Consider the following 12,910-nt stretch of genomic DNA (forward strand, 5'->3'; position numbering starts at 1 on the left):
AATAGCAGTAAAGTGGTACCTCTGGTTACGAACTTAATTCCTTCCGGAGGTCCATTCTTAACCTGAAACCGTTCTTAACCTGAGGTACCACTTTAGCTAATGGGGCCTCCTGCTGCCGCCACCACGCAATTTCTATTCTCATCCTGAGGTAAAGTTCTTAACCTGAGGTACTACTTCCGGGTTAGCGGAGTCTGTAACCCGAAGTGTTTGTAACCCAAGGTACCACTGTATTATTTGCTTGAGCAGCTATAGCAGTATAGCCAGGCTCCGGACATACCTGCTGCATGTGTCCCAAGACGTTCTTCCTGGTGTCAAAGATGCCTTTCCCTTCCTCAGAATACAAGCTGTATATGAACTCGGTGGTATAGTTCTCATTGCACTTTTCATTCCTATAAAAAGAGAGCATGGATGAGGCAGGAAGACAAGTCTACACTGATTAAGAACTAGCTTTAAAAGAAACGAGATGGAATGGTAGAACACAGTGCTAAGAGAGGGGGGGAAAGCCTCAGGTGGGGAACTTCAGGACTCTCTGTAAGTCATCCACCCACCCTGCTCTTCTCAACTACTTTTGCCTGGCTGGAATGTGTCATTGTACTGTGATAATGCCTCTTGCTAGGCTGACTGGGTGGTGGGAGGCTGTGGGGGGGGGGAGAGAATTTTCTGTATTTTGTATGAATGCAGAGCCAGGATTCACATCCATTGCCTTGCCTACTTTTGTCTGATTGGCTAGTGGGCCCTACAACGTAACTGACTAAATATTTCCCTTGTTCTGCGGCCCGTTTATACTGGAAATGCATTATTGCTCCATAATAAACTGCTTCTGCCCACCATAATTTTATTCTGACCATAGCCTGCTTTCTCTTCTAATATAAGAGAAAGTCATTGTGGTCCTGGCAGTGATGGGAGACCCAGGTACAAATTCCCCTACTTTGCCATGAAGTTACACACCACTCTTGGGCAAATTTCTCTCAGCATAACGTACTTCAAAGGTTAAGTTGTGAGGATAAAACAAAATGAGCCCTATTTACTCAACCGCAAACTTCCAGATTGTTGCTATTTTGGGGTGGGATTAAATCACATATTGGCACATTCAGATTGTGCAGTTAAAACTGACTTGTAGCAACAAATGCACTTCCTCCCCCAAATCAGTCTTCTTTTTTGCAACAAGTGCCTGGAAAACATACTGGAAACTCTGGAACAAATTGTTTCCTTATCTAAATGTTCCCCTTTCAAAATGCACCATGCTGAAAAGCTGCAGAACCAATGTTGTTTTAGAACCCAGCTCAGAATAGAAAGTTATAAACATATATGGCTAAAGCTTAAAAGATGAAGAAAACTGCTTCCACCACTCCAACAATAGTATTGCCCATCTTCACTCTTTTTAGCTAATGGAAATCACTTCTGAGCATCCAGTCCCCACCTGTTTGATGGTTAAGCCTAGTAAGATAAGGTTACCAGATTTTTTTCAATGAATCCACTTTTCAACTTCAGTGGATTTTGTATGGGAACTGATTTGTAAATCCAGGGACTGTCCCCAGGAAATGGGGACGTCTGGTAACCTTATAATAAGATACCTCAATATGAGACCTCTCTTCACTGTGGTCTTCATTTTCTCAGTCAGATGATCCACATTCATCTGTTTACCAAAGAGAGAATCATGGTTTCAGTTTCTGTCTCCGAAATTACACGTGAGCACATCTCCCAGCTATCATAGCTTTTGCTGCAAGTTCCAGTCCTCATCATCATACAGTCAAGACTTATTTTCTATAAAGGAGTATTCCTGGAAAGACTTTCCTGTGTGAAGGTGGGATATGCAAACTTTGCACGAAAGCCTGTGATATCATGTTTTGGATTGTGAATATGAAAGGAATAAGATTAACCCACTTTAATAAAGTCAAACTGCAGGCCCAAAACTATTTACATTAGTGACTTCACACGGTTGTCATCTGCACGTACAGTTGCAAAATGTTACACTGTGAGATGCTTGAGGCTCACTTTCCTCCTGAATGAGAACTATAGGTACACCTCTGAAAACATTGGCTTTTAGAGTATGCAAGAGCAGGAATTGCCCATTCTCAAAGAAGATTAGCCCCTATGTTTATACATGAATCATTGCCTTCGGAGCAGGCCTACAGAAGTGACTCATGCAGAGATGCAACAGGCAGCCTTTTCTGTAGGCAGGCAATTCTGTTAATGAGTGAATTGGAAGTGATTGTAAGAGGTAATGCTGCTATGCTCTTCTCTTGGGAGTGATTGAACACCCCAGTCACATCCAAAGCACAGACTAGACAGAATTACCTGCCTCCAGTGAAGGCAGGAACGCTCATGCAGGAACACTCCTCTCATTTATTCTCATGGCACACAAGCAGTCTTCTCACAGCATACTGGTGTTGCCCCAGTGCACAGTTTTGGAATGACTAGTCAGATATTTACAGCGGAGGCTGCTAAGAGTGGAGAGAGGAACTCAATCTAGACTATGCTGCTCTCCCAGGAGTTTTCAAAAAGGAAACAACCCCCTCTGGCCTCTGCAAACGGTTCTCACTTCCAAGTCATGTATGGTGAAAGGCTCCTCATAAATATAGGCTGCATCTGCTCCAGCAGCCAGTCCCGCCATGGTAGCCAGGTAGCCACAATATCCTCCCATGGTCTCAATGATGAACACCCGCCTCTTGGTGCCAGCTGCAGACTGTTTGATACGGTCACAAGTCTAGTGGAATTAAACAAATAATGTGTTAAAACAAATGGCATCCTGTTCAGAAAGACAGAATGGGGCAAGTTCTCTGTAAAACTTTTTGGCATCTCTTATGTTTGCAAGTTAAAAGAAGATACAGCCATATAAATGTACAGCAACTGTCTCGGACTGAGTCAGACATACAGTGGATGCTCGGGTTGCGAACGTGATCCGTGCAGGAGGCATGTTTGCAACCTGCAGCATTTGCAACCCGCACCGCTGCATCTGCTCACGTGCGTGACGCAATTCTGCGCTTCTGCGCATGCGCGAAGTGTGATTTAGCGCTTCTGCACATGCGCGAGTGCCGAAACCCAGAAGTAACCCGTTCTGGTTCGGCGCGTCCGTATCCCGAAAACGCGCAACCTGCAGCGAGCGCAACCCGAGGTATGACTGTACTGTATTCTCTCGACTGACAGCTGCCCTCCCAAGATTTCGTGGCATAGAAGGGGTCTTCCCCATCACACAAGATCCTCTGAGCTGAACAATGCAGGGACCAACCTAGAACCTTTGGCAAACAAAGCACACACTCTGCCAATGAGCTACGGCCCCTCCCCATTGCTTCTGAAGACAAGACACTGCCAAATACCAAATTTGACCATTGGACTGTCTATTCTGGCTGGCAGCACCTATCCAGGGTTTTATCAGGCGGGCATATCTTTTAATCGGAGATGCCTAAGGAATAACAACCAAATTCTGCATCACGAAAAGTTGATCCCAGCAGCCTATGAAAATCCTCCAAATTTGCAGTGTATTTCTACTCCTGGAGAGCCACTGCCAGCCAGTTTTGACAGCAGTAAACTAGATGGACCAATGGTCTGACTCAGTTATAAGGCAGCTTCCTATGCTGTTGCACCACAAAACACTATGTTAGACAGCTGCCACACCCCACCCTGTGGCAAGACTGGCCCTGCAGGTATTGAAATTCATTGAGCTTGGATGCCAATGAATGCCTTACTGATGTGATGGTGTTGAGGGCTGTGTCCGCACCAATACTGAAGTCAGAGCCAGGAACGTTGTTGGAGACGGTGGCAGGAATAACACAGAGCGGGATACAGAGCTCTTCAAACTTGGCTCGGCCTTCAATCAACTCCAGGCTTCCAGTGAAAGCCTACAGAAAGGGAAAAGAAGAAGGCCTCCATTATTAAGATGAAACTGTGGCCCTCCAGATGTTGTTGGACTGTATCTCCCATCATCCCTGGCCAATGACCATGCTACCTGTGGCCAATGGGAGTTGGGAGTCCAGCAACATCTGGGCAGTTCTCCATCCTATCATCAGAGCCAATCCTGTTCTATCTTAGGATTTGGATGTTGGACGGAGAGTGCCTCTTCCAGTCCACTGTCAATGGCTGCCATATTATGCCTATAGGAAAGTTCTGTGGAATGTGAAAACTTACCGGTACATACTCATTCACCAGTCTGTTAATCCTATCAACAGTGCTTTACTTCTGTTATAGATCTTGTGCTCTAAAGAGCCTAAGGCGTCCCAGAGACCTACCTCAAAGCCACCAATGATGATCAGCCCATGGATGTTAAAATTGGTGATGTTGGTGCTGATTTGCTCAAAGTACTTCTTAGGTAGAGTCCTGTCATTGAAGAAGAAGAATCAGCACTCCGTTTTTGTTTAATCGCTTATTCATTCCGATGGTTAACATCAAGCAAAAAATGCAGGTATTATAAAGCAGTAATTAAAATAACGAAATCCACGCCAACAACTAAAACATAATACAGTGGCTAATTCAACTTTGACTAACGGGTCCCAGTTCAGTTAAGATTCCAAATGCCTGGCTGAATAAATGCATTTGTGCCTCAATGCTGTTGATGTGAAGGAAAAGCAAATGCAGGGAGTTCCACAGATGAGGGGCTGCTGCTGAGGAGGCCCTGCCTCTTGTCGCCACCACCACTACCACTGACAGGACTACCCCAGCCAATCTTAAAGCATAGGCCAGCAAGTACCAGCGAAGGCACACCTTACATTACTTGGGCCCTAAGTTGTATATGGCTTTGGACAAAGGTGCCAACACATTTGGTTGGGCCTAGTGGCTAACAGGCAGTCAGGAACGGAGTTCTGCCTCAACTGCAGCTTTCAGACTGGGTTAGATTTAGCCCACTTGGAAAATGCTTTGCTGAGTGGTTGGCTGAGGATGCAACGGAAGCAGAGAAATAAGCTTTCTTCACCACCACTGTCACTACCACATGGTAGACACGATGGCAAACTATTGTTCTGTCACCTGTGCCACCTCTGCCCCAGCCATCATCTGGTCAGCTTCATTGCAAGGAGCCCCTCAAAAGAATCAAGAAGCCTTTCAGACTCCCTATAGATGAAGAGGTCACGTAGGAGGGATCTTGTCAACAGCCAAACTTATCTCACCTTTCCATGGCTAGACAAGGGCCTTGACAGGAGCACCGGCCAAGCCAGCTAGAAAAACACTCCCGAGAAATCAGGAATTGCTCTGATTCAGTAAGTCTTGGGAGGCAGGTGATGGTACCTTTTGATTTCACTCATAGAAAGTTCCAGTGTCCCATTATCCCCAGTAACTTTCAGTTTTCAGACAGGGGGACGGGCAATTCTGCTGTGCTTCAGCAAAGGATATGATATGAGCTTTCAAATATTCCTGATGCAGTCACAGAAGAACTTCCCAGCTTCATGGGAGGCTGCCTGATGCACCTCTGCATGAGTCACTGCTCTTTCCAATCAGCCTCTGCTGAGAGAGGTAATTCTGTTTTGCCTCTGCATCCAGCATCATTGGAGCATCCAGTCACACAACCCATATACAAATGCAGCAGTCTCCTAAGGCTGCTGGATACATTCTTACACAAATCAATGCTTTGAGCTTGTCTTCTTCCAACCAGGAGTACAGTGTCTCCTGTAGAAATATGGAGAATTGTCTCCAGTGGCTCTTCCACACTCTAAAAGTAAAAAAAATTAGGCAGGGGTGACTAACCTGTTGCCCTCCACGTTTGTTTTTGTTTTTTTGATGGACTACAACACCCATCATCCTTAACCAGTGACCATACTGACTGGGAGTTGGAATCCAGGAATACAGTGGTGCCCCACTAGACGAATGCCTCGCTAGACGAAAAACTCACTAGACGAAGGCATTCGTCTAGCAGAAGGCTGCCCCACTAGATGAAAAAGTCTATGGGGCTGCCTCGCAAGACGAAAAAATTTTGTCTTTTTTTTTTCTTTTTCGTTTTGCGGAGCGCGGCTGTCATTGCCGCTCCGCAAGACGAAAAACCCGCTAGACGAAAATTTTCGCAGAACGAATTATTTTCGTCTAGCGGGGCACCACTGTATCAGGAGGGCCACAAGTTAACCACCCCTGCTTAAAGCTATGAGGGACATGTGAGTTTCCAATTTTATAACAGGAAAAAGTTTTCCTCAGCTATGTATGCCAGCTGTGTTTATTTTTTATTTTTTTATCATTTTATTTTTTCTTAGCAGCTGTGTTTATTTTAAACACAGAGTACACCCGTCCACAGACACCTCTCCCTACCCCATCATAATACCTTTTGGTTCCAAGACTCGATCCACCTCTCCCAGTCCAGCCGCCGACTCCTCCCCATCCAATTTCTTCAATCTGGAGAGGAAGGATGGGCGAAAGGGTTTCTTTAGCTCAAGCAGCTCTTTCCTGCGCCACTGGCAATTGTGGAACTCTCTTAGAAGAGAGTATTAATCCCTCAGTTAAACAAAACTAATACCTTTCCTTCGGCTAGGCCTTCAAACCCGTCGTGCACAGCCAGCATCCGATGGCCATGGATCAATCCAATTCTAACAGTAGACCTCACGGCTGCATTCATGCCAGCGGCTGGGGCACCTACATTCATCACTGCCAGGTTGTAGCCGCTCTGCAGAGAAAGAAAAGGATTGGGTATAAAGTCACAAGGGGCTTTGGGTGTACTTCAAAGCACACCCTGTTGGGGGATTCTGGGTTCCACTGAAGGAGCCAGTCAAATGGACAGAAATGCATTCATAGAGCAGCTTTGCTCCCATTACAAGGATGGTTTATTTATTTATAAAAATTCTAATTACAGTGGAACCCCGGGTTATGCAGACTCCGGGTTGCGGACGTTCGAGTTAAGAACGCCCGCAACCCAGAGAATCGTTTTCGGAGCGCGCGCGACCCCCGGATGCGCAGAAGTACTCAAATCGCACTACTTCCGGTTTTTTGGGGTTTTTTCATGCGTTCGGGATACGCCCGCCCGCATTATGCACGGCGACCCGGAACGGATCACGTGCGTAACCTGGGGTTCCACTGTATATTTGTGTGTGTGCATGTGCGTGTGTGTGTACTCCAATAATTATAATATAATAATTTATTATTTATACCCCGCCCACCTGACTGGGTTTCCCCAGCTACTCTGGGCAGCTTCCAACAGAATATTAAAAACAGAAGCAAACATTAAAAACTTCCCTAAACAGATCTGCCTTCAGATGTCTTCTAAAAGTCAGATAGTTATTTATTTTCTTGACATCTGATAGGAGGGCGTTCCACAGGGCGGGTGCCACCACCGAGAAGGCCCTCTGCCTGGTTCCCTGTAACCTCACTTCTCGCAGGGAGGGAACCGCCAGAAGGCCCTTGGAGCTGGACCTCAGTGTCCAGACTGAACGATGGGGGTGGAGACGCTCCTTCAGGTATACTAGGCCGAAGCCGTTTAGGGCTTTAAAGGTCAGCACCAACACTTTGAATTGCGATCAGAAGCGTACTGGGAGCCAATGTAGGTCTTTCAGGCAGAGTACATCACGTGAGAATAAAATCAGCAGAAAAACATCAATAAATAAATACAGAAAGATAGCTCATGTTACAACGGCCTGTCTAAGCAGTTCTCAACAGCATATGCGGACCTGCTATACAGAAACAAAGGAAGTTGCCTCATAGAAGGTCAGGTCTTCATGGTCTCAGACAGAGAAGGGCCTCTCCCATCGCCTGCTACCTGAATCCTTTTATTTAGAAATGCCAGGGATCGAACATGGGACTTGTACATACAAAACATACCACTGAGCTATGTCTTCTCTCCCACTGTATGCCCCTTCCCCCCCCCCTTACCTTTGCAGAGGGTGGGCGAACATGGGCCAAAATCTTGTAAACATTCCAGTTGTTTTGGAAACTCCTGCAGAGTAAATCAAATTATTAGGAGCAAAGGAAGCAGCCTGGGCTAGTTCAAGACTGTCTACACTGACTGGGAATGGCAGGAAATCCTTCCCAGCCCTTCCTGGAGATGCGAAGGACTGAATCCAGGACCTTCTGCATGCAAACCAGATGCTCTGTCACAGAGCTACGGCCACGTCCCCTTCCTAAGAATAAAAAATAAATTGCGCAGAGGCCCCGGAAGGCCTTGTTCACATTGTAGCTCCAACTTACCTTCCCCTAAGTTTAAGAGCTTCATCAAACCGCCCCTCATTCATCGCTGTTGTGACATCTTTAGTCTGTTGAAGGAAGACGATAGTGACAAATAATATTTTTTTTCATTTTTTTCATGATGATATTTATTAAATTTTCCATTTTAACAATCCAATTAAATCCACATTAAATACATTCCAAATTATAATGCAATCAAACAGCCCAAATTTTATGCCAAATTATAAGTCTTTGATTTCTTACCTGCCCATAAAGTCCCAGGGGAGGTAACAACAATATAATATACCGTTATGAAAACAACTATTTCAAATGGAACAGAACAATATACATTCAGCAAATGTGGTGGGGGTCCAGCAAAACAAAATACCTTAACTGTCAAAGGCTGGGATAAAGAGGTGCATTTTCTTGTCCCGCCCCCATAAGCGCACATGCCAGCAAACAATACTTACTACTTGGACGCACTCCATGAGAGGAAGACGGACAGCTTGGTTACCAGAGAGGCTGACAACACATGCTGGTGTATCAGGAGTTCCCTCCAGCAGTGCCATGACAGCTTCCACACCCATCCTGCTTCCCTGCAAGATGGAGAACAGAAAAATGATATTTTAAAGGGTCTTTTTTTTTGTATTTCTGAAAACACCTGAGCATGTCAATACTTCCCTAATTTTGGCTCCAATCCATTCAACACTTGCCACCTGAGTTCACTATTAGGGGGAGTGATAAGTATTCGTAATTATGTTATTGCTTATCACCTCCTGTTGTGTGAATGGTCACCGCGTGTTCTTATTGTGTGTAGTCAAACTTTGCCTAAAAATGCGACAGGCTGCATTTTGTGGCCTTTTGTCTTCACAGTTTACAATGTGACAAAATGGGCTCTAGTCCAAGAAAGCTCATACCTCAGCTAGTCTGTCACAAGACCCTTTGCTCTTCTACAGAAGTGTAACATTCCCCACCTGCAAGCAATTAATTCCAGAGAAGTTAACAAGCTAGAGACAGCGGGACTGCATCAAGTGTGGGGAACCTTGGGGACACCAGGCATTGCTGAACTGCAACTCCCATCAGCCCCAGCAAGCAGGGCCAATGGCCAGGGATTATGGGGATTGTGGTTCAGCAACATCTGGTTCCCCACACCTGGACTACACCTTTAGAAATGTCTCCTCCTGCCTCTCACTCCAATATGCAATACAGTGGCACCTCTGGTTATGAACTTAATTCGTTCCAGAGGTCCGTTCTTAACCTGAAACCGTTCTTAACCAGAGGTACCACTTTAGCTAATGAGGCTTCCTGCTGCTGCCTCCACGCCGCCGCCGTGCAATTTCTGTTCTCGTCCTGGGGAAAAGTTCTTAACCCAAGGTACTACTTCCAGGTTAGCAGAGTCTGTAACCCGAAGTGTTTGTAACCCAAGGTGTTTGTAACCCCTCGAGGTACCACTGTATTGTTTACAGGCATGTCGTCTATATGAAGCATCAGAAACAAAACTGTATTGCTTTTTACCAGAATGCGATCAAAGGCAGAGGGGGTACCACCACGCTGCACATGTCCAAGGATGGTGACTCTTGTGTCATAGCCCAGACGTTTCACAACCAGCTGCAGAGAGAAGAGAGGTGCAAAAAAATGACACTATCCCTTCAAAGTTAAGAATGTTCACTGGACAACAGAGGGAGAACCAGGGTTTTGTTACTCTTTGAGTCGTTTGATTGTACAAACCCGCCTTTTTTAACTGTGCAGGACAATAAACCAGGCATTCTGCCTCCCAGCGAGTATTTCAGCTCAATCTCAATGTTAGGGCAAAGGACATTGACACAGACGCTTCGAGCAGAAACAGGATTGCATCACCCACACTTTTAATGTCTTCTGAGGTGATCGGCTTGCCGTGCTTATCAATTGCTCCTTCAGCCACAATAATGATGTTCAGCCTTGAGCCTCGGGTTCTTGTCTGTGGAAAAGAAAAGAGAGAGAGAGATCCACTTCAAACCGTGTTCCAGGCCTGGTTTGGAGACAGAAACTGCCTTGGTCAGTCAAGAAAGGCTGCCAGGAACCCAACCTTGGTGATTCCCTTGGACCTCTCAACAGCTTTCAGTGCCATCAATCGTGGTACTCTTCTCTGTTCAGTTGCTGCTGCCATATTCCCCCAATTCCTTAATCAAGGCTGGAGATGGTTTTGTGCAGCCTAGAGAGGGCTTGACTGTGAAACTCAGGCTACCCTAGGTTTGTCTAGCTTCTCCAGCTCACCAGGCCCTTGAGGTGACTTGGGATACGTGAGGGTGTCCCATTGTTTTGGTGCAGATTTCTTTCACTGACTCCAAATACTTAAACTGATTTAAACATTCTCCAGCCAGTATTGCTGCCATTTTGGAAGTGTTTATTATTTATATCAGGCATAGGCAACCTTCGGCCCTCCAGATGTTTTGGACTACAATTCCCAGCATCCCTGACCACTGGTCCTGTTAGCTAGGGATCATGGGAGTTGTAGTCCCAAAACATCTGGAGGGCCAACAGTTGCCTATGCCTGATTTATATGCTGAACCACATTGTTTAGTGTGTAACTGAATTCCCTTTTCCACCCCACTGTGAATTTTTGGATTTTGATCTCCCTTACATGCATTCTCAGGGTGGCGCATGGTTGAGCTGCACAAAAGATCCCCCCCCAAGCATGTGTGTCATGTGTTAAGTGCACACACAAAAGTCCCTTGTAACAAAAGCCGCTCTAAGGATATGTGTTGAGCTAACCAATGAATGCAAATAATACACTAGTTCAGTGATAGCTGGTGCCTGCTAGGATTGGTAAGGCAGAAAGGCAAACAGTAGGTGAGCCACCCCATACTGGTTCTAAGAGGGCAGGAAGGTTAAGGCAGTTTGAGGTTGGTGGGGCAGTGTCCTATCTTTTTTAAAAAATTAATAATAATAATAATAATAAATTTTTATTTATACCCCGCCCTTCCCCGCCAAACCGGGCTCAGGGCGGCTAACACCAATAAAATACAGACATGAACTTATTAGCTCTGCACTGTACATAATTTGCACAATAAAACTATTAAAGGAAACTTGGAGTTTTGCCTGCTTACTCATGAGCAACTAACCGAGGACCTTACAATAGACTATTGCATTTTAATATTCTGTTGGAAGCCGCCTAGAGTGGCTGGGGAAACCCAGCCACATGGGCGGGATATAAAGAAGAAGAAGAAGAAGAAGAAGAAGAAGAAGAAGAAGAAGAAGAAGAAGAAGAAGAAGGAGAAGAGATCTTTATTGTCATTGTCCCCTTGCGGGAAACAACGAAATTCCTCTATTTTCCCTTTCTTTTTTCTTTTAAGAATAGAATAAATCTTTAACCCTCTGACTTGGTTGCTTGTATATTTTGGTTACCTCAGTTAGCCTCCTGCACAAGTGATCTTCCCAGTCGTCCTCTGGTGGAGATTCTGGAATGAAAACCCAGTCTGCACCACTCGCCAAGGCTGTTACAAGGGCTAGGTAACTAGAGGAAAAGATAAAAGACGAACAATTAGCCATTACTGATTTGGTGCAAGACTTTAACCTAGCAATAGTGCTTGAAAAATCTAAGCAGGGAAGGAGCTTCCCTAAAGGTTACTTAGGTCTGACTGGAGACTGATTCTTATCATCCTCTCTCTGGGGAAACCCAGACTGGAGATATTTGATCTTTCTGAATTCCAGTACCAACTGGATCCACACTTCCTGGGCTAGTGTGTAGATCAGAATATAATTATCCTTCAGATCAGAAATAGGCAAACTTCGGCCCTCCAGATCTTTTGGACTACAATTCCCATCATCCCTGACCACCGGTCCTGTTAGCTAGGGATCATGGGAGTTGTAGGCCACAACATCTGGAGGGCCAAAGGTTGCCTGTGCCTGCTTCAGATCATTCACCTCAATGATTTTTGTGCTGCCGTTCTCAAAAACAACGGTCAAAATGCATTTTTAAAATGTGACATTTGAGAGAAATAAGAACAGAAATTCCTACCCGCAGTGACGACCCATGACCTCCAGCACAAATGTCCTCTGGTGACTGCAAGGCAAAACAAATAATAAAGCATTGTGAGTATTTTGTAAAAAGAAATGTTTTAAAACATTCCAGAAAAGATTTGAGTTTTGTATGTACGGAAAAATTAGGGATAGCTTCAGCTTGATCATTCCACATGTTGGCACCAGCTTTCTTACTGTGAATGTTTACTTTCCCCCCTCTTTTTTCTTTTGTACTACTATCCACACAGATTCTCACATAATTAGAAAGACAAGGGATCGCACAGGCTCTTCTCAGAAAAAAAAGAGTTCCAGGTCACTTCAACTGTTACCAAGAAGGCCCTCAAAATACCTCATTAAAACATGCACAAGCCGTGGCAGAACATATGCTACTGCCACTCGGTTTGGGCACAAGGGGGTGGGGCCAGGGCCGGATTTAGGTTTGATGTGTCCCTAAGCTACTGAAGGTAAGGGGCCCTTTATATGTCCAGCTGTCCTTTGTCAACAACAAACTGCCGCCATTTTTTGTGTTGAATATATGCTATATGGTAATTTATGGACCTAATAGGTATCTAAAGCAATTTGCACATAACAAATAGGAGCCTACACAACACAAAACACTGTTGCTGTATGTAGGTTTTATTTCATTTGTTTTTTTATCTTATATTTTGGAAATGTACATCCAGGTTTTTTTGCCTTTAAATTTTTTTGGGGGCCCCAAGCTATAGCTTGTTTAGTTTACATGTAAATCCGGCACTGGGTGGGGCACAGAGAGAGCCTTCTGCGCCCAGGGTCAGGTGTGACCCTGGAGTGGAGCTGTAGCCAAACAAAGGTAAGCTGCCTTGTC

General features: G+C 45.1%; 1 protein-coding gene across 2 annotated transcripts in view; it reads right to left on the reverse strand.

The window, feature by feature from the left end:
* The window catches only part of PFKM (phosphofructokinase, muscle), a 54,019-nt gene that overhangs the window by 11,279 nt on the left and 29,830 nt on the right, over positions 1 to 12,910 (reverse strand). For both annotated transcript variants that reach the window (XM_033138602.1, XM_033138601.1), the window contains exons 7-20: positions 12,065 to 12,109; positions 11,452 to 11,560; positions 9,929 to 10,024; positions 9,583 to 9,675; positions 8,538 to 8,663; positions 8,092 to 8,156; positions 7,777 to 7,840; positions 6,431 to 6,577; positions 6,239 to 6,309; positions 4,227 to 4,314; positions 3,687 to 3,839; positions 2,543 to 2,707; positions 1,575 to 1,636; positions 278 to 389 (exon numbers count right to left, since the gene is read on the reverse strand). In XM_033138602.1, coding sequence (XP_032994493.1) covers positions 278 to 389; positions 1,575 to 1,636; positions 2,543 to 2,707; positions 3,687 to 3,839; positions 4,227 to 4,314; positions 6,239 to 6,309; positions 6,431 to 6,577; positions 7,777 to 7,840; positions 8,092 to 8,156; positions 8,538 to 8,663; positions 9,583 to 9,675; positions 9,929 to 10,024; positions 11,452 to 11,560; positions 12,065 to 12,109 — 1,396 coding nt within the window. The remainder of the gene's footprint in view (positions 1 to 277; positions 390 to 1,574; positions 1,637 to 2,542; positions 2,708 to 3,686; positions 3,840 to 4,226; positions 4,315 to 6,238; positions 6,310 to 6,430; positions 6,578 to 7,776; positions 7,841 to 8,091; positions 8,157 to 8,537; positions 8,664 to 9,582; positions 9,676 to 9,928; positions 10,025 to 11,451; positions 11,561 to 12,064; positions 12,110 to 12,910) is intronic.

Source organism: Lacerta agilis, chromosome 2 (assembly GCF_009819535.1).
Source record: "Lacerta agilis isolate rLacAgi1 chromosome 2, rLacAgi1.pri, whole genome shotgun sequence".
Classification (NCBI taxonomy): domain Eukaryota; kingdom Metazoa; phylum Chordata; class Lepidosauria; order Squamata; family Lacertidae; genus Lacerta; species Lacerta agilis.